Source organism: Larimichthys crocea, chromosome XIX (assembly GCF_000972845.2).
Source record: "Larimichthys crocea isolate SSNF chromosome XIX, L_crocea_2.0, whole genome shotgun sequence".
Taxonomy (NCBI): Eukaryota; Metazoa; Chordata; class Actinopteri; family Sciaenidae; genus Larimichthys; species Larimichthys crocea.
Window position 1 is genome coordinate 13,197,738 of NC_040029.1, and position 23,758 is coordinate 13,221,495.

The 23,758-nt window shown below is 47.9% G+C and overlaps 1 protein-coding gene across 2 annotated transcripts; it reads left to right on the forward strand.

The window, feature by feature from the left end:
• The first annotated feature begins 172 nt into the window (after positions 1-172).
• senp7b (SUMO specific peptidase 7b) lies at positions 173-22,228 on the forward strand. Of its 2 annotated transcripts, none has more exons than XM_027291712.1 (22): positions 173-478; positions 3,830-3,944; positions 4,447-4,529; positions 4,616-4,768; positions 5,017-5,108; positions 5,246-5,400; positions 5,852-6,215; positions 6,542-6,651; positions 8,001-8,090; positions 14,965-14,998; positions 15,069-15,269; positions 16,640-16,860; positions 17,088-17,155; positions 17,249-17,365; positions 17,476-17,598; positions 17,872-17,964; positions 18,633-18,709; positions 20,889-20,947; positions 21,048-21,091; positions 21,200-21,268; positions 21,357-21,507; positions 21,860-22,228. In XM_027291712.1, exons 2-22 carry the CDS (start codon positions 3,831-3,833, stop codon positions 21,989-21,991), a joined length of 2,550 nt encoding a protein of 849 aa, XP_027147513.1. In that variant the 5' UTR covers positions 173-478; position 3,830; the 3' UTR covers positions 21,992-22,228. The 2 variants fall into 2 exon arrangements, with proteins under 2 accessions (XP_027147513.1, XP_027147514.1); XM_027291713.1 differs by having other exon boundaries at positions 15,078-15,269.
• Positions 22,229-23,758: the final 1,530 nt, after the last annotated feature.

Here is a 23,758-nt window from a genome sequence, read left to right on the forward strand (position 1 = left end):
GACATATATATATATATATATGTGTGTGTGTAGAGGAGCAGAACCATGATGCCTTTTCTTTAAACTGGTTAATTACAATAATTAAATGCAGCAGTGGAGCAGTGACGTCAGCAGGGGGCGCTGTGAGCGACAATGAGGATGCAGAAAGTCACGAAGAAGACGTAGCACGTAGCTTCTAATCAGATTACTCTGACGTCATCGCGTACATGCTCACGCCGTGTGACGTCATGTGTGTTGTTTGCTGTTAGCTTCTTCCTTTAGCATCGACAGCTAAACATGTTTTTGAAAGACTCCTCCACCTTTTAACCGAACCGAACCGAACCGAACCACCTCCTGCTCCACCTCCTGCTCCTCCTGCTCCAGCTCCTGCTCCTCCTGCTCCTCCTGCTCCACCTCCTCATGACCTGTCCGGACCCGAACCAGCCAGACGACACCAGCAGCTAACTTAGCTCACCGGCTAGCTTCAGCAGCTGAGCAGGTTAGTGACTGTTACGTTACTATCAAGTAATCCGTTACAGCGTTACCTTCAATCAAAGTAATCCGTTACAGCGTTACCTTCAATCAAAGTAATCCGTTACAGCATTACCTGTGAATCAAAGTAATCCGTTACAGCGTTACCTTCAATCAAAGTAATCCGTTACAGCGTTACCTTCAATCAAAGTAATCCGTTACGGCGTTACCTTCAATCGAAGTAATCCGTTACAGCGTTACCTGTGAATCAAAGTAATCCGTTACAGCGTTACTATCAATCAAAGTAATCCGTTACAGCGTTACCTGTGAATCAAAGTAATCCGTTACAGCGTTACCTGTGAATCAAAGTAATCCGTTACAGCGTTACCTTCAATCAAAGTAATCCGTTACAGCGTTACCATCAATCAAAGTAATCCGTTACAGCGTTACCTGTGAATCAAAGTAATCCGTTACAGCGTTACCTTCAATCAGAGTAATCCGTTACAGCGTTACCTTCAATCAAAGTAATCCGTTACAGCGTTACCATCAATCAAAGTAATCCGTTACAGCGTTACCATCAATCAAAGTAATCCGTTACAGCGTTACCTTTGAATCAAAGTAATCCGTTACGGCGTTACCTGTGAATCAAAGTAATCCGTTACAGCGTTACCTGTGAATCAGAGTAATCCGTTACGGCGTTACCTGTGAATCAAAGTAATCCGTTACGGCGTTACCTGTGAATCAAAGTAATCCGTTACGGCGTTATCTTTGAATCAAAGTAGTCCGTTACGGCGTTATCTTTGAATCAAAGTAATCCGTTACAGCGTTACCATCAATCAAAGTAATCCGTTACGGCGTTACCTTTGAATCAAAGTAATCCGTTACGGCGTTACCTGTGAATCAAAGTAATCCGTTACAGCGTTATCTTTGAATCAAAGTAATCCGCTACAGCGTTACCTTCAATCAAAGTAATCCGTTACAGCGTTACCTTTGAATCAAAGTAATCCGTTACAGCGTTACCTGTGAATCAAAGTCACGTGTTAGAGTACTCTTGCGTTACACAGATGAGAAGCAGCCTCGCACATTCTGCAGTGACACAGAGCCTCTTTAAGGAACGACAGACAGACAACAACAGACAGACAGACAACAACAGACAACAACAGACAGACAGACAACAACAACAGACAGACAGACAGACAGACAACAGACAGACAACAACAACAACAGACAGACAGACAGACAACAGACAACAACAACAACAACAGACAGACAGACAGACAACAGACAACAACAACAACAACAGACAGACAGACAACAACGACAGACAGACAACAACGACAGACAGACAACAGACAGACAACAGACAGACAGACAGACAACAACAACAGACAGACAACAGACAGACAACAGACAGACAGACAACAATAACAACAGACAGACAACAAACAACAACAGACAGACAACAACAGACAGACAACAACAACAGACAGACAACAACAACAGACAGACAACAACAGACAGACAACAACAACAGACAGACAGACAGACAACAGACAACAACAGACAGACAACAACAGACAGACAGACAACAACGACAGACAGACAGACAACAACGACAGACAGACAACAACAACAAACAGACAGACAACAACAGACAGACATACAGACAGACAGACAGACAGACAGACAGACAGATAGACAGACAGACAGACAACAACAACAGACAACAACAGACAGACAACAGACAGACAACAGACAACAACAACAGACAGACAACAGACAGACAGACAACAACAACAACAACAACAACAACAGACAGACAACAGACAACAACAACAGACAGCAACAACAGACAGACAACAACAACAGACAGACAGACAACAGACAACAACGACAGACAGACAGACAGACAGACAGACAACAACAACAGACAGACAACAGACAGACAACAGACAACAACAACAGACAGACAGACAACAGACAACAGACAACAACAACAGACAGACAGACAGACAACGACAACAACAACAGACAACAGACAACAACAACAACAGACAGACAACAGACAGACAACAACAACAACAACAGACAGACAGACAGACAACGACAACGACAACAACAACAGACAACAGACAACAGACAACAACAACAGACAGACAGACAACAGACAACAACAACAGACAGACAGACAACAGACAACAACAACAGACAGACAGACAACAGACAACAACAACAGACAGACAGACAACAGACAACAACAACAGACAGACAGACAACAGACAACAACAACAGACAGACAGACAACAGACAACAACAACAGACAGACAGACAACAGACAACAACAACAGACAGACAGACAACAGACAACAACAACAGACAGACAGACAGACAACGACAACAACAACAGACAACAACAACAACAGACAGACAACAGACAGACAACAACAACAGACAGACAGACAGACAACGACAACGACAACAACAACAGACAACAACAACAGACAGACAGACAACAGACAACAACAACAGACAGACAGACAGACAGACAACGACAACAACAACAGACAACAGACAACAACAACAGACAGACAGACAACAGACAACAACGACAGACAACAGACAACAACAACGACAGACAGACAGACAACAACAACAGACAGACAACAGACAGACAACAGACAACAACAACAGACAGACAGACAACAGACAACAACAACAGACAGGCAGACAACAGACAGACAGACAGACAACGACAACAACAACAACAGACAACAACAACAACAACGACAGACAGACAGACAGACAGACAGACAGACAGACAGACAGACAGACAGACAGACAGACAGACAGACAGTCGGTTCTATTTATCATCACTGACTCCTGTTATAAAGTGTAAACACAGTCTGACTCCGACTGTGACACCTGTCTGTCCTCTGAAGACACAAACAGCTGTGGAGGTTTTCTGTCCAGAGAAAGTCTTAAAGTAATGGATTACTTTTTAAAAAAAGAACAAAGTCACTGATTACTGAACGCACCAAACTAACATTACACAGAAAAAGTAATTAGAGTACTCTACGGTTTGAAGTGTTGGTGCTCACACAGACACATAACAGTGAGCTGTGACAGCCTGTCTTTAATGGACCGGTCCGTTATTCTGCTCGGCTCGTTAATGATCCACAAACTGCTGATGGAGGTCCAAAGTCTGGCCCGGGGGCCGGTCCCGGCCCTCAGCTTCATGTTTAGAATGTGTTTATGACCTGCTCAAACAGTTACACCTGTTTGTAACTTTATTTGTAGATGTTAGTTTGAGCCTCGCACACCTTCACGTCAGGTCTGACCTCACCTGCAGCTTCACCTGTGTGTTCTTCTTCTCTGGCAGCATGGCGTCTTCCTTCAAAATCCCCAAGAAGAAACAGGAAACGACCTCTGACCCCGCCCACCTGCACCTGCAGTCACCGCTGTCCCGCCTCCAGAGCCCCGCCCCACGGCCTAAGGTGGTATTATTCACCTGTTACCTGTTCTGAAGGTGTCAGCTGGACCTTTAAGGTGGTATTATTCACCTGTTACCTGTTCTGGAGGTGTCGCCTGGACCTTTAAGGTGGTATTATTCACCTGTTACCTGTTCTGGAGGTGTCGGCTCGACCTTTAAGGTGGTATTTTTCACCTGTTACCTGTTCTGAAGGTGTCGGCTCGACCTTTAAGGTGGTATGATTCACCTGTTACCTGTTGTGAAGGTGTCAGCTTGACCTTTAAGGTGGTATTATTCACCTGTTACCTGTTCTGGAGGTGTCGGCTGGACCGTTTTAAGGTGGTATTATTCACCTGTTACCTGTTCTGAAGGTATCAGCTGGACCTTTAAGGTGGTATTATTCACCTGTTGCCTGTTCTGAAGGTGTCAGCTGGACCTTTAAGGCGGTATGATTCACCTGTTACCTGTTATGAAGGTGTCAGCTGGACCTTTAAGGCGGTATCACTAAGACGTTTCTGTCTGAACAGGGTTATGGGGACCAGTCCAACAGAGGCAGAGCTGACAGGATGCATGCTGGGAACGCACTCGGCTCCTCGACAGGCAGACAGAGGTTGGTGAAGCGCCCCGTCAGGCCGCTGACAGCACCGTACAGCAGCCTCTGAATGAACCTGAACCTGTTATTTCACCTTTGTCCAGCACGCCATGTAAGCCACTCTTCAGGAACGTCGTCAAGTCACTGCTGGGACTCAACAGACCGACCAGAGGAGCATCAACAGCCAATCACAGAGCGGCAGGAGGCCAGAGCCAGCAGGCACAGCCCGAGTCCTCTTCGTCCCGTCTGTCAAACGGGTGAGTTCAGCTCGATCTGATTCCTGACACTTAAACCTGAATCCAGATTGTTGGAACGCGAGAAGGTGTGAGACCGGACGGGCCCAACAGCTTCTGCAGCATGGCTGAGCTCCCCGCACCGCTCAACCAAGTGTGATAGTTGACATGTTGGTTGACAGGGAAGTTTACCAATGACAGAAGAGAAAAGTGTTTCATGAGCTCATAATAAGTAACTCCAAGCTTCTGCTGTTCTGTGTTTTATCCACCAGATGGCGTCCTAAGCGAGCGTCAGACCGACTGCTGCAGTCTGAACAAACCGCTGAGCGTCTGTCTCCACCACAGAAGAAGAGTGATGTCAGAGGTGAAACCTCCTTCTGATGTCAGAAAATTAGTTTAACGTTAAACTTTAACGTTGCCTGTGAAAAGAATCAAATGAAACAAACACCTGCTTGGTGCAGGATGTTCCCGTCATCACCCTGTCAATGTTTTTACCTCCAGGTTTGTCCCCGTCCACAAAATGCATCTCTGTGCAGTCGCTGGATTCTCTGGCAGAGCTGCGAGGTGACGAGCATGCTGGGAGTTTGAGTTCTTTGACACTGGACGGAAGAACGCCGAAGAGAGGCGAGTCTGGCAGGGACGCTGCTGATGGGAAGGTAAAGGTCAAAGGTCACAGGCATTATCATCACCTGTGGATCGTTAGGGTCAGCTGTGGATCGTTAGGGTCACCTATGGGTCGTTGGGGTCTCCTGTGGATCGTTAGGATCACCTGTGGGTCGTTGGGGTCACCTGTGGATCGTTAGGATCACCTATGGGTCGTTGGGATCACCTATGGGTCGTTGGGGTCACCTGTGGATCGTTAGGATCACCTGTGGGTCGTTGGGGTCACCCGTGGATCGTTGGGGTCACCCGTGGGTCGTTAGGATCACCCGTGGATCGTTAGGATCACCCGTCGATCGTTAGGGTCAGCTGTAGATCGTTACCTCAGTGTAATGAATAAACTCATAGTTGTATGCAACAGTAATTTAGATGTTAAATACATTAGTCGAGGAGAATGTGCAGTGGCTTCACCTGAAGTTTCCTTTAACCTGATGTTTGTTTCTTCAGGGCGACAGAGGAAACACTCCTGATTCTTTGAAGCCACAGAAGAAGAACTCGTCTCTCTCTGATTCAGATCAGATGTCAGAAGATGACTTTACGCCTCTGTCCAGAACCAGAAACAAACCCTCAGCAGATGAATATCTTCCCAAAGATGTCCGCAGACCCTCCCTCTCCTCGGACACCTTGTCTCCGAAGACGATGCCCGAAAAGAGGTGGAGTCTAGACAGGATGTCGTGGCTCGCTGCCAGCAGCAATCTGAGGGAGAAGGAGAGACAGAAGTGGAGGGAGTTCAGAGAGAAGAAGATGTCGAACAGGTCGGCCGTCCTGCAGCTCCGACTGAGGAAACCCAAACAGACTCCGACAGAACCCAGTGAGTACGACCCGAAGTCTGAGACGACACTACGAGCAGGTGTTAGTGCAAACTGCAAATAAACTGAGTGGACCGGGTTGAGGACCGGGTTGAAGCACGGCCTCTGAGACCAACAGGGAATAATGTTGCAGCACCGAGGTGATTTACAGACTTTATGATGGAAACATTGATCAGTAGCAGGAGAGCTAACTGTGGTTAGCTCAGCCAGCCGTGTAGTTGTTGGGTTCTGTCCTGGGTCCGGCTGTCTGTTACCTCTGGTTGTTTCTGTTCTCCAGGATCAGCTACAGGATGCACATGACTCACTGGTTATTTTGATCCTCCTTCAGTTGTGCTGTCGAGTGAAGAAGAGGATGAGGACGATGGAGATGGACCAAAAAAGTCACAAAGCAGCAGCTGGGTGGAGGACTCCCATCCAGGAAACTCAGGGCAGATACAGGTAGGAGACACACATGAGGCTCAAACAACAGGTCCAACAAAATGAGTTCCAGTCCTACCTGACCTGGAGACAGCAGGTCTCGAGGTTGTGGGTTTCAGGTTGGGTGGAGGTCAGGAAGGCACTGAGCAGTCGGACAATGGTGTCTTGGTTCACACGTTGTTCTGTAGTTTGTTGAAGGCATACCTGGCTTTAAGGTGGATCAGGGGTTCACTGGAGTTTAAAGGATTTGTACTGGACCAATGTGGTGCACCAGGTGGACCTGGTCCTTGCACTTTCCATAGCTCACCTGTGGTCATGGGCTTTGCCGAGTAACCCAAAGTATGAGCTGGCGGGTCTCGAGGCTGCCTTGGCTCAAAGTCTGGGACATCTGGAAGGAGCCTGATCCTCAGCTCCTTCAATTTAAAAATGGTTTGGATGTCGGATCAGGATGTTTACCTGTCCAGGTATGAAAGGAGACCCAGAGCAGAGGGAAAGATCCACGACCCACCAGCAGGAGCTGTGTAGTCGAATGTTGGACTACCTGGACCAGATAATGAATGTTGTGTCTGCAAGGATGTTACAACTGAGTTTAAGTCCAGAAAACTCTCTGGATCGGATATGGGTCACAAATTAGGCCCTGCCAGTTGGGTAAGGCAAACACAGGTATGGCTAGGGTCAGATCCAGGTCCAGGTCCAGGTTTGTGAAGCTCCAGCTCTTGCAGGAGCAGTGACATTGTTATCATAGCTGATCCTGTAAGAGGCAGTGAGTGTTTCTTGGTGACGTCTGTGGTGACAACAGAGTATCTGGGAAACAGAGACCCTGTAAAGCTTCAGGATAAAGTCACTTTAAAGTCAGCCAGGTTATTCCACAAAGCCCCTGGAGCCTCGCCATCAGCCCGGCAGGCCAACAGGCCGCTGAGTCATGTTGAATGACAGCAGGGTTTAATTCACAGAGTCTGGTGTAGAGAAACCTGCAGGTGGTGGACTCGAGTGAACTTTACACCGAGTGTGCAGGGACAGAAATCCTCTGACCAACGACAGAGAAGCAGAGAAGTTTACAAGGAAATCAACCTGTAAACATGTTGATGCTACACTGACAGCTGCAGCTGCTGTACCTGTGTGTACCTGTGTGTTAACTGTACCTGTGGGTTAACTGTACCTGTGGGTTAACTGTACCTGTGTGTATATCTGTGTGTGTACCTGTGGGTTAACTGTACCTGTGTGTGTACCTGTGGGTTAACTGTACCTGTGTGTATATCTGTGGGTTAACTGTACCTGTGGGTTAACTGTACCTGTGTGTACCTGTGGGTTAACTGTACCTGTGTGTGTGTGTACCTGTGGGTTAACTGTACCTGTGTGTTGTCTTACAGGATCATCACTCGCCTCCTTCGTTCATGCAGCTCGAGTTCAGCTCGCTTCACGCCGGCCTGAAGCACGCGGACGCCAACGGGGAGATGCTGGTGAGGACAGCTATGTACTTCCTGTCCGTGTACTTCCTGTCTGTGTACTTCCTGTCCGTGTACTTCCTGTCCGTGTACTTCCTGTCCGTGTACTTCCTGTCTGTGTACTTCCTGTCCGTGAACTTCCTGTCCGTGAACTTCCTGTCCGTGTACTTCCTGTCCGTGTACTTCCTGTCTGTGTACTTCCTGTTCATGTACTTCCTGTCTGTGTACTTCCTGTCCGTGTACTTCCTGTCTGTGTACTTCCTGTTCATGTATGTTAAACATGTTCGTGGTGTGTTCGCTGTCCAGCAGCTGTTGTTGGATGTTTGAGCATTTCTGGCCGATTTAAATACTTTCACCTCGTTTCTGTTTTTCCACGTCCTGTTCCAGCTCTCTCTCACACACACACACACACACACACACACACACACACACACACACACACACACACACAGTAATTAGAGTACTCTACGGTTTGAAGTGTTGTGCTCACCAGACACAAAACAGTGAGCTGTGACAGCCTGTCTTTAATGGACGCGGTCCGTTATTCTGCTCGGCTCGTTAATGATCCACAAACTGCTGATGGAGGTCCAAAGTCTGGCCCGGGGGCCGGTCCCGGCCCTCAGCTTCATGTTAGAATGTGTTTATGACCTGCTCAACAGTTACACCTGTTTTGTAACTTTATTTGTAGATGTTAGTTTGAGCCTCGCACACCTTCACGTCAGGTCGACCTCACCTGCAGCTTCACCTGTGTGTTTCTCTTCTCTGGCAGCATGGCGTCTTCCTTCAAAATCCCCAAGAAGAAACAGGAAAGACCTCTGACCCCGCCCACCTGCCCTGCAGCACCGCTGTCCCGCCTCCAGAGCCCCGCCCCACGGCCTAAGGTGGTATTATTCACCTGTTTACCTGTTCGGAAGGTGTCAGCTGGACCTTTAAGGTGGTATATCACCTGTTGCCTGTTCTGAAGGTGTCAGCTGGACCTTAAGGTGGTATATCACCTGTTACCTGTTCTGAAGGTGTCAGCTGGACCTTTAAGGTGTATTATTCACCTGTTGCCTGTTTCTGAAGGTGTCAGCTGGACCTTTAAGGTGGTATTATTCACCTGTTGCCTGTTCTGAAGGTGTCGCCTGGACCTTTAAGGGGTATTATCACCTTGCCTGTTCTGAAGGTGTCAGCTGGACCTTAAGGTGGTATTATTCACCTGTTACCTGTTCTGAAGGTGTCGCCTGGACCTTTAAGGTGGTATTATTCACCTGTTACCTGTTCTGGAGGTGTCGGCTCGACCTTTAAGAGGTGGTAGGATTCACCTGTTACCTGTTGTGAAGGTGTCAGCTTGACTTTAAGTGGTATTATTCACCTGTTACCTGTTCTGAAGGTGTCAGCTGGACCTTTAAGGTGGTATTATCACCTGTTACCTGTTCTGGAAGGTGTCGGCTGGACCGTTTTAGGTGTGGTATTATTCACCTGTTACCTGTTCTGAAGGTATCAGCTGGACCTTTAAGGTGGTATTATTCACCTGTTACCTGTTCTGAAGGTGTCGGCTGGACCTTTAAGGTGGTATTATTCACCTGTTGCCTGTTCTGAAGGTGTCAGCTGGACCTTTAAGGCGGTATGATTCACCTGTTACCTGTTATGAAGGTGTCAGCTGGACCTTTAAGGCGGAATCACTAAGACGTTTCTGTCTGAACAGGGTTAGGGGGACCAGTCCAACAGGAGGCAGAGCTGACAGGATGCATGCTGGGAACGCACTCGGCTCCTCGACAGGCAGACAGAGGTTGGTGAAGCGCCCCGTCAGGGCCGCTGACAGCACCGTACAGCAGCCTCTGAATGAACGAAACCTGTTATTTCACCTTTGTCCAGCACGCCATGTAAGCCACTCTTCGAAACGTCGTCAAGTCACTGCTGGACTCAACAGACCGACCAGAGGAGCATCAACAGCCAATCAACAGAGGGGCAGGAGGCCAGAGCCAGCAGGCACAGCCCGAGTCCTCTTCGCCCGTCTGTCAAACGGGTGAGTTCAGCTCGATCTGATTCCTGACACTTAAACTGAATCAAGATTGTTGGAACGCGAGAGGTGTGAGACCGGACGGGCCCAACAGCTTCTGCAGCAGGTGGCTGAGCTCCCCGCATCGCTCAACCAAGTGTGATAGTTGACAGGTTGGTTGACAGGGAAGTTTACCAATGACAGAAGAGAAAGTGTTTCATGAGCTCATAATAAGTACCTCCAAGCTTCTGCTGTTCTGTGTTTATCCACCAGATGGCGTCCTAAGCGACGTCAGACCGACTGCTGCAGTCTGAACAAACCGCTGAGCGTCTGCTCCACCACAGAAGAAGAGTGATGTCAGAGGTGAAACCTCCTTCTGATGTCAGAAAATTAGTTTAACGTTAAACTAATGTTGCCTGTGAAAAGAATCAAATGAAACAAACACCTGCTGGTGGGGCAGGATGTTCCCGTCATCACCCTGTCAATGTTTTTACCTCCAGGTTTGTCCCCGTCCACAAAATGCACTCTGTGCAGTCGCGCTGGATTCTCTGGCAGAGCTGCGAGGTGCGAGCATGCTGGGAGTTTGAGTTCTTTGACACGGGACGGAAGAACGCCGAAGAGAGGCGAGTCTGGCAGGGACCTGCTGATGGGAAGGTAAAGGTCAAAGGTCACAGGCATTATCATCACCTGTGGATCGTTAGGGTCAGCTGTGGATCGTTAGGGTCACTATGGGTCCGTTGGGGTCACCTGTGGATCGTTAGGATCACCTGTTGTCGTGGGGTCACCCGTGGGTCGTTGGGGTCACCCGTGGGTCGTTGGGTCACCCGTGGGTCGTTGGGGTCACCTGTGGATCGTTAGGATCCTGTGGGTCGTTAGGGTCACCTATGGGCGTTGGGGTCACCTGTGGATCGTAGGATCACCTGTGGGTCGTTAGGGTCACCTATGGGTCCGTTGGGGTCACCTGTGGATCGTTAGGATCACCTATGGTCGGTGGGTCACTGTGGATCGTTAGGATCACCTGTGGGTCTTGGGGTCACCTGTGGATCGTTAGGATCACCTGGGGTCGTTGGGGTCACCGTGGGTCGTTAGGATCACCCGTCGATCGTAGGGTCAGCTGTAGATCGTTACCTCAGTGTAATGAATAACTCATAGTTTGCAACAGTAATTTAGATGTTAAATACATTAGTCGAGAAGAATGTGCAGTGGCTTCACCTGAAGTTTCCTTTAACCTGAGTTTGTTTCTTCAGGGCGACAGAGGAAACATCCTGATTCTTTGAAGCCACAGAAGAAGAACTCGTCTCTCTCTGATTCAGATCAGATGTCAGAAGAGTGACTTTACGCCTCTGTCCAGAACCAGAAACAAACCCCAGCAGATGAATATCTTCCAAAGATGTCCGCAGACCCTCCCTCTCCTCGGACACCTTGTCCCCGAAGACGATGCCCGAAAAGAGGTGGAGTCTAGACAGGATGTCGTGGCTCGCTGCCAGCAGCAATCTGAGGGAGAAGGAGAGACAGAAGTGGAGGGAGTTCAGAGAGAAGAAGATGTGGAACAGGTCGGCCGTCCTGCAGCTCCGACTGAGGAAACCCAAACAGACTCCGACAGAACCCAGTGAGTACGACCCGAAGTCTGAGACGACACTACGAGCAGGTGTTAGTGCAAACTGCAAATAAACTGAGTGGACCGGGTTGAAGCACGGCCTCTGAGACCAACAGGGAATAATGTTACAGCACCGAGGTGATTTACAGACTTATGATGGAAACATTGATCAGTAGGCAGGAGAGCTAACTGTGGTTAGCTCAGCCAGCCGTGTTAGTTTGTTGGGTTTCGGTCCGGGTCTGCTGTCTGTTACCTCTGGTTGTTTCTGTTCTCCAGGATCAGCTACAGGATGCACATGACTCACTGGTTATTTTGATCCTCCTTCAGTTGTGCTGTCGAGTGAAGAAGAGGATGAGGACGATGGAGATGGACCAAAAAAGTCACAAAGCAGCAGCTGGGTGGAGACTCCATCCAGGAAACTCAGGGCAGATACAGGTAGGAGACACACATGAGGCTCAAACAACAGGTCCAACAAAATGAGTTCCAGTCCTACCTGACCTGGAGACAGCAGGTCTCGAGGTTGTGGGTTTCAGGTTGGGTGGAGGTCAGGAAGGCACTAAGCAGTCGGACAATGGTGTCTTGGTTCACACGTTGTTCTGTAGTTTGTTGAAGGCATACCTGGCTTTAGGTGGATCAGGGGTTCACTGGAGTTTAAAGGATTTGTACTGGACCAATGTGGTGCACCAGGTGGACCTGGTCCTTGCACTTTCCATAGCTCACCTGTGGTCATGGGCTTTGCCAGTAACCCAAAGTATGAGCTGGCGGGTCTCGAGGCTGCCTTGGCTCAAAGTCTGGGACTCTGGAAGGAGCCTGATCCTCAGCTCCTTCAATTTAAAAATGGTTTGGATGTCGGATCAGGATGTTTACCTGTCCAGGTATGAAAGGAGACCCAGAGCAGAGGGAAAGATCCACGACCCACAGCAGGAGCTGTGTAGTCGAAGTTGGACTACCTGGACCAGATAATGAATGTTGTGTCTGCAAGGATGTTACAACGGAGTTTAAGTCCAGAAAACTCTCTGGATCGGATATGGGTCACAAATTAGGCCCTGCCAGTTGGGTAAGGCAAACACAGGTATGGCTAGGGTCAGTCCAGGTCCAGGTCCAGGTTTGTGAAGCTCCAGCCTTGCAGGAGCAGTGACATTGTTATCAGACGGATCCTGTAAGAGGCAGTGAGTGTTTCTGGTGACGTCTGTGGTGACAACAGAGTATCTGGGAAACAGAGACCCTGTAAAGCTTCAGGATAAAGTCCATTAAAGTCAGCCAGGTTATCCACAAAGCCCCTGGAGCCTCGCCATCAGCCCGGCAGGCCAACAGGCCGCTGAGTCAGTGTTGAATGACAGCAGGGTTTAATTCACGAGTCTGGTGTAGAGAACCTGCAGGTGGTGGACTCGAGTGAACTTTACACCGAGTGTGCAGGGACAGAAATCCTCTGACCAACGACAGAGAAGCAGAGAAGTTTACAAGGAAATCAACCTGTAAACATGTTGATGCTACACTGACAGCGCGCTGCTGTACCTGTGTGTACCTGTGGGTTAACTGTACCTGGTGTGTACCTGTGGGTTAACTGTACCTGTGTGGTATATCTGTGTGTGTACTGTGTGTTAACTGTACCTGTGTGTATGTACCTGTGGGTTAACTGACCTGTGTGGTATATCTGGTGTGTGTACCTGTGTGTTAACTGTACCTGTGTGTTAACTGTACCTGTGGGTTAACTGTACCTGTGGGTTAACTGTACCTGTGTGTGTACCTGTGGGTTACTGTACCTGTGGTATATCTGTGTGTGTAACCTGTGGGTTAACTTTACCTGTGTGTATTCTGTGGGTTAACTGACCTGTGTGTACCTGTGTGTACCTGTGGGTTACTGTACCTGTGGGTACCTGTGGTTAACTGTACCGGTGTGTACCTGTGGGTTAACTGTACCTGTGTGTACTGTGGGTTAACTGTACCTGTATTGTACCTGTGGGTTAACTGTACCTCTGTGTGTACCTTGGGGTTAACTGTACCTGTGTGTACCTGTGGGTAACGTACCTGTGTGTACCTGTGGGTTAACTGTACCTGTGTGTGTACCTGGGGTTAACTGTACTGTGTGTGTACCTGGGTAACTGTACCTGTGTGTGTACCTGTGGGTTAACTGTACCTGTGTGTGGTCTTACAGGATCATCACTCGCCTCCTTCGTTCATGCAGCTCGAGTTCACTCGCTTCACGCCGGCCTGAAGCACGCGGACGCCAACGGGGAGATGCTGGTGAGGACAGCTATGTACTTCCTGTCCGTGTAGTCTGTCCGTGTAACTTCCTGCCGTGAACTTCCTGTCCGTGACTTCCTGTCTGTGTACTTCCTGTCTGTGTACTTCCTGTCTGTGTACTTCCTGTTCATGTATGTTAAACATGTTCGTGGTGTGTTCGCTGTCCAGCAGCGGTTGTTGGATGTTTGAGCATTTCTGGCCGATTTAAAACTTCACCTCGTTTCTGTTTTTCCACGCCCTGTTCCAGCTCTCTCTCTCACACACACACACACACACACACACAGACACTCACACTCACACTCACACACACACACACACACACACACACAGACACTCACACTCTCTCACACACACCACAACACAGACACTCACACTCTCTCACACACACAACACACACACACACACACCCACACACACCACACACACACAGACACTCACACTCTCTCACACACACACACACACAGACACACACACTCTCACACACACACACACACACACTCACACTCACACACACACACACACACAGACACTCACACTCTCTCACACACACACACACTCACACTCACACACACACACACACACACACACTTATTTGATTGGTCCATAATTAGTTTCTGTAGTTTTAATCATTCACACGTGTTTTTCCGAAGAACTTCCAGGACGAAACTTTGCTTTGTTTTATTGTGTGTGTGTGTGTGTGTGTGTGTGTGTGTGTGTGTGAGAACGCCTCGTTCTTTTTGGCGTCAGTCCGTCGTCATGGTAACAGCAGCCTGTTGGAGTCGTTGAAGCGGTAAAGTGTTGGTGTAACATAGAGAGGGGGGGGGGGACTCCCTGCTGAAGCTGTAAACTCGTTAAGATTTCAGACTTTAACGAGCAATTAAGACTTGTAGCCAGGTCTGATGGCGGCTCGCCACGTTCAATTAGAGCACCGTGAAACTGTGAGGGCGGCAGAGGAGGAGGTTAGTGGGTCAGCGTGTCAACACAACCAACAACAACCTGGCGACCTTGTGCAGTGATGCATTGTGGGATAAGATCAGCTGTTCATGGTGTGTTTGTTTCCTGTTCAGATCACGGAGAACGGCTTCAACATTCCTCTGAAAGGTAACGTCCGTGATATCACCACTTTATTATTATTGTCCCGGAGCCATCAGTAAAGCACTGTCTCTGTTAGGAACTGAAGTGGGCGAGGTCACTGTGGTGGCGTCTCAGGTTCGTGGTTATGGCGTCTGGGACGGGGGCGTGGCTCAGGGCGGGGCTCTGTTGGCCGGTTGGAAAGGCCCCGCCCCCTCGCTGCTGTTCCTGTGGGTGAGTGACGCTCAGGCCAACCTGCTGCAGACAGAGCTGTCCGCCATCCAGACCTCCGACACCTCAGGTAACACTTCACACCACTTCAACTCCTCTCAGTTCTGAAACTTCAAACACTTCACCTGCTTTCAGTAGTTCTACTTCAGCTCTTCCTGTGCTTGATGTTTCCCTCGTTATATTTAAACTTTAATTTTCATTTAATTCAGTGCTTCTTCACTGTCACTTCAACTGTCTTCAGCTTTTACACTCACGTCCACTGACTCTTTAGATTCCTTCCAATGCTTACATCTTACACTCCTTTCACTTCAAGACTCTCTACTTTCACTGCTTACACTTAATGCTGACACCGCATTTACTTTCATTATTTGTACTGGAACCCTTTTTGTGTTTGAACTTCATCACTTTCACCTCGACTCCATTAACTCCTCAGTACTCTTGAACTTTAGTTCCTTTCAGTGCTTGTCATCTTGTGTCATCTTCAACGCTTCACACCACTTGAAGCCACTTCACTTTCAATACTTGCACTTTTCATATACACTCCTCTTACTTGCAGTTGCACTTCGTCAGTGCTTCCACTTGATGCTGACACTTCAACTCCTTTCATTCTGTCTAGCTTAATGTCGTTCACTGTCGTTCATGATATTTGCTCTGTGTTTAAACAGCTTCACTTCTTCACGTCGCTTGAACTTCCTTCAGTTCTTACACTCAAACTGACATTTTACGCTTACACTCCTTTCACTTCAAATGACACTTCAGCTCCTTTCATTATTCTTACTGCCGTTCTCTTTGTGTTTGAACATCCTTTCATTTCTGGGCTCCTCCGTGCTCTTGCACTTCAGTTCCCTCAGTGTCATCTTCGACACTTCGGTTTCCTGCAGTTTTTCCTCGTGCACTCAGGAAAACAAACAGATGTGTAATGTGTTGGCGCCTCGCTCAGTTTCCATCCTCACAGTTTCCAGAGTTGTGGAGACGAAGCGAGCACTCACTCTGACCACGTTTCTCTGAGTGACTGAGCGGAGCTGAAGTGGAGCCGGGTCAGGTGTTTTCCCTTCGTGCAGTGCTCGCACACAGAACATCTCTGCACAAGTTTCTGAATGAAAGCTCGAGCGGAACAGCGAGGCTTCATGGAAAATTAACGTTTGACAGCGCTGGGCAGGAACCAAACAGCCAATCGGGTGGCTGTCCTGTGCCAGCAGCCAATCACAGCGAGTCTGAGGGCGTGTGCCGTGTTTTTGGGAAAACAGCGAGCGGCGCCAAAAAGTCCTGGGGTGGAAACACGATGAGGTTTCAGCTCCGAGAGAAATATGATGTTCAGCCAGAGACTGGACCAACAGAGCCAGTCTGAACCGGGTTAAACCGGGTTAAACTGGGCCCACATGTTGATGGACCGGTCTACCCTCTGAGGTGCTGTCTCACGTTGCTCTCCTGGTTCTTTAGGCCCGCCGTGCTCCTTCCTCCTGCTGGTGTTGAAGGAGCAGCTACAGGAGCTCCAGGCCGCCCTGCTCGCCTCCATCCTGGACATGGAGGAGTACAGGAAGGGATGCGCCTCCTCCAGTGGGCTGACCTCCCCTCTGGAGTGGACAGATGGACTGCTGCTCCTCTACAGCTGTCCTCCTCCTCTGGACCAGCACCTCCTCGAACTGCTGGGACGCTCTGTGGTAAGACTCCTCTTTCCTTCCCTCGCCTCCTCCTTCCCTCCTCTCTCTTCTCTGTTGTTTTTATGAGCTCGTTAGCTGTTAGCTGGCGCCGGCGCCGGCTCCGAGCTGATGAGGTGCCTCCTGGAGGAGGTTCAGTGTGCACTGGTCACAAAGAGTTCACTCCTCTTTCGAAGCTTGACATCAGAACCTGCCAAAACAAACGATTAAAATGAATCTGTTTGTTTCAGGAGAACGCGGCTCAGGTGAGAAACAACCAGAGAAGGTCCAGCCTGAGCTCCTCTGCTCTGCCCACCAGGTAAAACCGACCTGCACCTGAACCGGGTCAGACCGACGGGTGTCAATCATTGAAGCGTTGGTGTTTCTAACCGAACCCTCTGTATGTATTCAGGTTGATCCAGTACCCAGCGCCGCCCTGTAAAGGCCGGATCACGGTCACAAAGGAGGACTTGGCGTGTCTGAACGGTGGCGAGTTCCTCAACGATGTCATCATCGACTTCTACCTCAAGTCAGTCAGTCGAACGAACAAACAGAACCATGTGTCTCTATGCAGACGACATGCTTTTATTCTGACGTCCGGTCCGGTCTGAAGGTCTGCTCCTCTTCCTCCTCCTGCAGGTACCTCCTCCTGGAGGGAGTCGGGGGCTCGGTGGCTGAGCGTAGTCACGTCTTCAGCAGTTTCTTCTACAAACAGCTGAGCAGACGGAGGGCCGCCGGAGAGAACGACGCCCCGTCGGTCCTGTAAGAACACGAACAACAAGAAACACAGTCACATTAGTTTGATCAGTTTAAATCTGTGTCCTGTCCTCACGAAGTTTAGCAGTGAGAGTATTTCATAAACAAAGACAAACATGTCTCTTTGCAGACGACATGTTTGTATTTTTTAATTATCAGAAATCTTTGAGAGGCTTTTTGAAACGTTTCAGTCTCTGAAAAAGAGAAACGCCTTCTAAAACATCAGCTCAGCTGTGAACATGCTGATAGGTCCAAACCGTCCTCTGCTTGTTTTCTCAGCGATCGTCACATGAGGCATCAGAGGGTGAAAACGTGGACTCGCCATGTGGACATCTTCACCAAAGACTTCCTGTTTGTGCCTGTCAATCAAGAGTAAGAAAACCAGTTGACTCACTTCAGTTTCATGCAGCTGATTTCAGGACTCTGACTCTGGAGGCGACTGAGCTGACCTCAGCTCTTTGTCCCAGATTTAAAGACGCCAGATTGAGGTTTTGACCTCCGTAAACTTCATGCACCTCATCACTGCGTCTACCTGCCAACTGGGTAACAGACTGAGCGACTCAAGTCGCCTCTGCTGAATCATTTCAGATTCTTTTCAATTACTTTAGCAGACCGGCTTTTGTTTCACTGAAGTCCATTTTTACCCGAATCAGGACTTCACCAAAGTCATTATTCATCACTTTAATGTCATTTTATGATCGTTTTGTCTCATTTTGTTCACTAAGAAATACAGAAAGTTGTGTATTGTTACACACGTACTAAAATATTTAAAATTATACTCAGACTTAAACTTCTCTAGCGCCCCTGACAACCAGCTCCGACAGTTGGTTTTGAACTTCACATCAGATGTGGCCTCGTGTAGATCAATAATTTTGGTCAAATATTGAAACTACAGCGTCGACCATTTGTTTAATTTACCCGACAAAAAGTGTTTCACATTAAAAGCCTTCCAGTAGCTCAAAGGCCATACCCTGTCTTTCCTGGTGGTCTGCAGATAAATGAAGAATCTGTGATGACGTGATATGTTTGATTGTTCTCAGAGCTCACTGGTTCCTGGTGGTGGTTTGCTTCCCGGGTCTGGAGGAGCTTCAGTACGAGGCGTTTCAGAGGCCAACAGGTGAGCTGCTGCTGCTGCTTGTTTTCTGATCGACCTCCGCAGAATAAAGTGTTCCTGGTAGCTTTGGTGTCTTCCAGCCTCAATAATGTTTAACAGAGCCTCTATAATCGTCCCCAGACGTCTTTGTGTTCTTCAATACCCTTCAGGGCCGTTCAGGCAGGCAGTTCTTTGGGGTATTTGGGGCACTGGCAGCAGTTGTGAGAGTTACACATCAATTCACACCAAAAATTAAAGGATTAAATGTTCCAGACATGAATGTGTCCTCCTCTGACAAACTAAGCTCTCTCTTTGTCTGTAAATAGGCTTACAAAGAAACAGACTGATGACTGAAGTCCATTTTTCTTTTTCAACATCTTCAAAAGTTTCCATTGTCACTGTTTTTCTCTGAACACATCATATAATCAAAGCTTTCTTGTTTTCTTAATTAGTTTGGTGAGTTTAGAAGTTTTAGCTTCTCAGGAACTGACATAAACAAACTTCCTGAAAGTAACCTGTACGATCAAATCTTCTCTTCTTCTTGAAGATGATGCAGCATCCCACAGGTGACTATAATGACCCACAGATGACTGTAACGACCCACAGGTGACCTCAGCGACCCACAGGTGACTGTAACGACTCACAGGTGACTGTAACGACTCACAGATGACTGTAACGACCCACAGGTGACTGTAATGACTCACAGGTGACTATAATGACCCACAGGGGACTGTAATGACTCACAGGTGACTATTATGACCCACAGGTGACTGTAACGACCCACAGGTGACTGTAACGACCCACAGGTGACTGTAACGACCCACAGGTGACTGTAACGACCCACAGGTGACTGTAACGACCCACAGGTGACTGTAACGACCCACAGGTGACTGTAACGACCCACAGGTGACTGTAACGACCCACAGGTGACTGTAACGACCCACAGGTGACTGTAACGACCCACAGGTGACTGTAACGACCCACAGGTGACTGTAACGACCCACAGGTGACTGTAACGACCAACAGGTGACTGTAACGACCCACAGGTGACTGTAACGACCCACAGGTGACTGTAACGACCCACAGGTGACTGTAACGACCCACAGGTGACTGTAACGACCCACAGGTGACTGTAACGACCCACAGGTGACTGTAACGACCCACAGGTGACTGTAACGACCCACAGGTGACTGTAACGACCCACAGGTGACTGTAACGACCCACAGGTGACTGTAACGACCCACAGGTGACTGTAACGACCCACAGGTGACTGTAACGACCAACAGGTGACTGTAACGACTCACAGGTGACCTCAGCGACCCACAGGTGATTGTAACGACCTACAGGTGACTGTAACGACCAACAGGTGACTGTAACGAGCCACAGGTGACTGTAATGACCCAGAGCTGATCTCAGCGACCCGCAGGTGACCCTAACGACCCCACAGAGGTGAATACCGGGGACTCCTCACCAGTCAGTCAGAACTGAAGAAACCTCCGATGAAACTTCTTCCGGTCCAGTTCAGTCCAGTCGACTACAAGAACCTTCAACAAACTCAGTTTCAGTTTCTAAAATCTTCTTGTAAGAACAGCATGTCATTTCAAGTTGTTTTGTTAAACTAAATCGTGTTTAAAGAAAACAGAAGTGTTTCTTGGTGAAAAGACAAGAAACTTTTCAAAATCTGTATAAATACTGTCAGAGGATGAATGAATATGAAACAGATTATTAAAACACTAACAGGAGGTGTTGTGACATATTTAAGCCTGAACTCAAGAATTAAAATGTTAGTATGTCACAAACATTTGGTGCAAATCTGACTGTAGATGGTTCAGTTTAAAATATGAGTCACTGAGTTGTTGGACTTGCTGGTCCAAAAGGGTTTTCCCCCATTTTGTTTCTGGAGCAGTATTTTCTTTGGATGGCGTAAAATAGTCCAAACCCATGAACCTCGTCACAGAAAACTTAATTTGTATCATCTGGATATGATGACAAACTGATCTTATTTTGAAATCTGTTAAAAACCTCTCTTACAACAGTTTCTAATCTTCTCCCACAGCAGTTTCACGATAAAGTCTCACAGTACTGTTGCTGTTGTGGTTCTGTGGTTTGCAGAGTACGACAAAACATGAACGGTGGCCAACATTGTAAAAAGAGAACCTGATAGCATGTGGTGAAACTGAACCAGCTTGTTTTTATGTCTCAGGTGGATCCGAGCAAGCCGGGGGGAAACCATCCGTCAGTCTGAGGTCACATCAGACACCGGTAAATATACCGGGACAGAGCACACAATCAAATGTATAATCAGTCTTTGGTTGTTTGAGCCTCTGCAGGCGGTGTTTGAACATCAGGTTTGTCTTTTCAGGACTGCGTTCATCAGGGCTGCCAGAAGGACACAGTTTTAAAGAGGTGAGTCGTCGGCAAAGAAACTGATCCAAAGAACTCTAAATCTGACCCGAATCAGGTCAGGAGGTGCTTGTAATTTTGTTCAAGCGATGGTTTCTGCATCTTTTCCAGGCCGTGCATTCTCGTCATGGACTCGCTGAAGGTGTCGTACCACGAGAACGTCTGCAGGCTCCTCAGAGAGTATGTTTCACTTTTGTTTCAACACAAAGAGAAGTCATGTTGACATGCTCACTGACGTCTGTTCTTGACACGTCCTGTCTGTGTTCAGCTACCTGCAGGTGGAGTGGGAGGTCCGGAGGGCGACGCCCCGTCTGTTCACGTCGGACAACATGAGGAGCTCCAACTGTCGGGTTCCTCAGCAGGACAACAGCAGCGACTGTGGTCTGTACCTGCTGCAGTACGTGGAGAGCTTCCTGCAGGTACACATCACGCTTCATGTGGACTGATGATCAGTCTTTACAACAGTGTGCAGAGAGTACCAGGCGGGAAAGCTCGCATGGTTAACAACCTGACCAGATAGATCAGGCAGATGTTGTTTTAATGCCAGTTCAACCGCATAAAATCAGAATAATGAAGGACGAGAAGACAGACGATCGTGAGACGAGACGTATTAATTATACTTATTATGTGAGTCATTAACGCTGAAATCAAACCAAACTCCGTTCAAAAACAGCTGTTTCATAACCGTCCACAAATATTCAGACTAAATGTCAAACGTGTTTACGACCAACTCACTTCACACTAATTCGAGTTCTCTGATTGGCTCTTCAGAACCACGTGGTGCACTTTGACCTCCCCCTACGTTTGGACCACTGGTTTCCGCGGCACCGAGTGCGACAGAAGCGCGAGGAGATCCGGAGTCTGATAATGAGGATGCATCAGAGTCAGAGCGAAGCTACGTGAAGCCACGAGGACCAAAAAACACGCAGAGCCGTTAACTCACCTGTGCAATAAATAATTTATATTTTTTCTACTTTTCTGTTTTCAATCGAAATGTTTCTTGGTAAAACTCACTTCCTGTTTTATCAAATTAAAATTATTTATTTTCATTTTGAGGCATTTTCAGAGGCTCTTATTTTGAGATTCAAACAGGATTTCTCAACTCTGTGATTTTTAATAAACATGGATTACAAAATAAAATGTGTGTAAAAACTCATCAATAAAACGTATTTATTTACAGTTAGAGGCACTGTCATGCTCTTATTTTGAAAACCAAACAGGATTTTATATAACTGCATTTATATTAAAAAAAAAAAATATTGTTTTTGTGATAAACTTAAAAAATCAGGAAAGTTTGTGAGGAGAAACAAACATCTGGTCCTGATCCAGAACATAAAGGTTCCTTTGTTTTGGACCCAAGTGACTTCCTGTTGGTGTCCGACACCTGAACCGAGTCGAGGCCAAAACAGGAAGCAGCTCTGCAGAACAACATGACACCTCAAGAACCAGAACCATCAGAACCAGGTCCAGAACCATCAGAACCAGATCCATCAGGTCCAGAACCGTCAGAACCAGATCCAACAGGTCACCATGATGGTGAGTTTAATTTCAAATATTCACAGTTCCATTCTGACCACGGTCACTTCACATGCAGTACTTTTATTGTTTGTTGTGTTTTGTCCTTTCTACTGTGAGTCAAGGTCACTGTGTGTGTGTGTGTGTGTGTGTGTGTCTAATCTCGGGGTCTTAGCAGAGCGCCCCCCGCTGTGGACCAATCAGCTTATAGCTCATTAGCTGGATAATTGTAGAGGCTGACGGAGGACGACCACCACGACACTCAGACCGCCTGGTCTGGTTCTGTTCCGGGTCTGGTCCTGGTCTGGTTCTGGTCTGGTCCTGGTCTGGTTCTGGTCTGGCCCTGGTCTGGCCCTGTTCTGGCCCTGGTCTGGCCCTGGTCTGGTCCTGGTCTGGTGGATCATGTCTGTAGACTTGTGTTATCAGAGCGATGGGAGCTTCAGATTAGACAGATTTAGAGGCTCCATCCCGCTTCCAAAAAATAAGGTTTTGCATTTTCCCTCCTTTCCTCCTCTCCTCGTCTCCTCTCCTCCTCTCCTCTCCTTCTTTACTCTGCTCCTTTCCTCTCCTCTCCTCCTCTCCTCCTTTCCTCTCCTCGTCTCCTCTCCTTCTTTACTCTGCTCCTTTCCTCTCCTCCTCTCCTCATCTCCTCTCCTCGTCTCCTCCTCTCCTCCTTTCCTCTCCTCCTCTCCTCCTTTCCTCTCCTCGTCTCCTCTCCTTCTTTACTCTGCTCCTTTCCTCTCCTCCTCTCCTCTCCTCTACTCTCCTCGTCTCCTCTCCTCCTTTCCTCTCCTCTCCTCATCTCCTCTCCTCTCCTCCTCTCCTCGTCTCCTCCTCTCCTCCTCTGTCTCCTCCTCTCCTCTCTAGTCATTCCTGGTAATCCCATCATCCAATAAAAGATGTCTGTTGACCATGCGATGCAGCAGGGGTCACGTCTGGACGAGGACGAGTCTAATTATAGAAAAGTGACGAGCTTCATTAATCTGTTGAGACTCGACAGCAAACACAGTGACACAACATGTGTAAACATGTAAACATGTAATAAGATATAAACATGTAAAACAGTAAACATATAAACAAATGAAATATATAACATGTAAAGACATGTAAACATATAAACATGTAAACATGGTAAACATATGAAATATATAAACA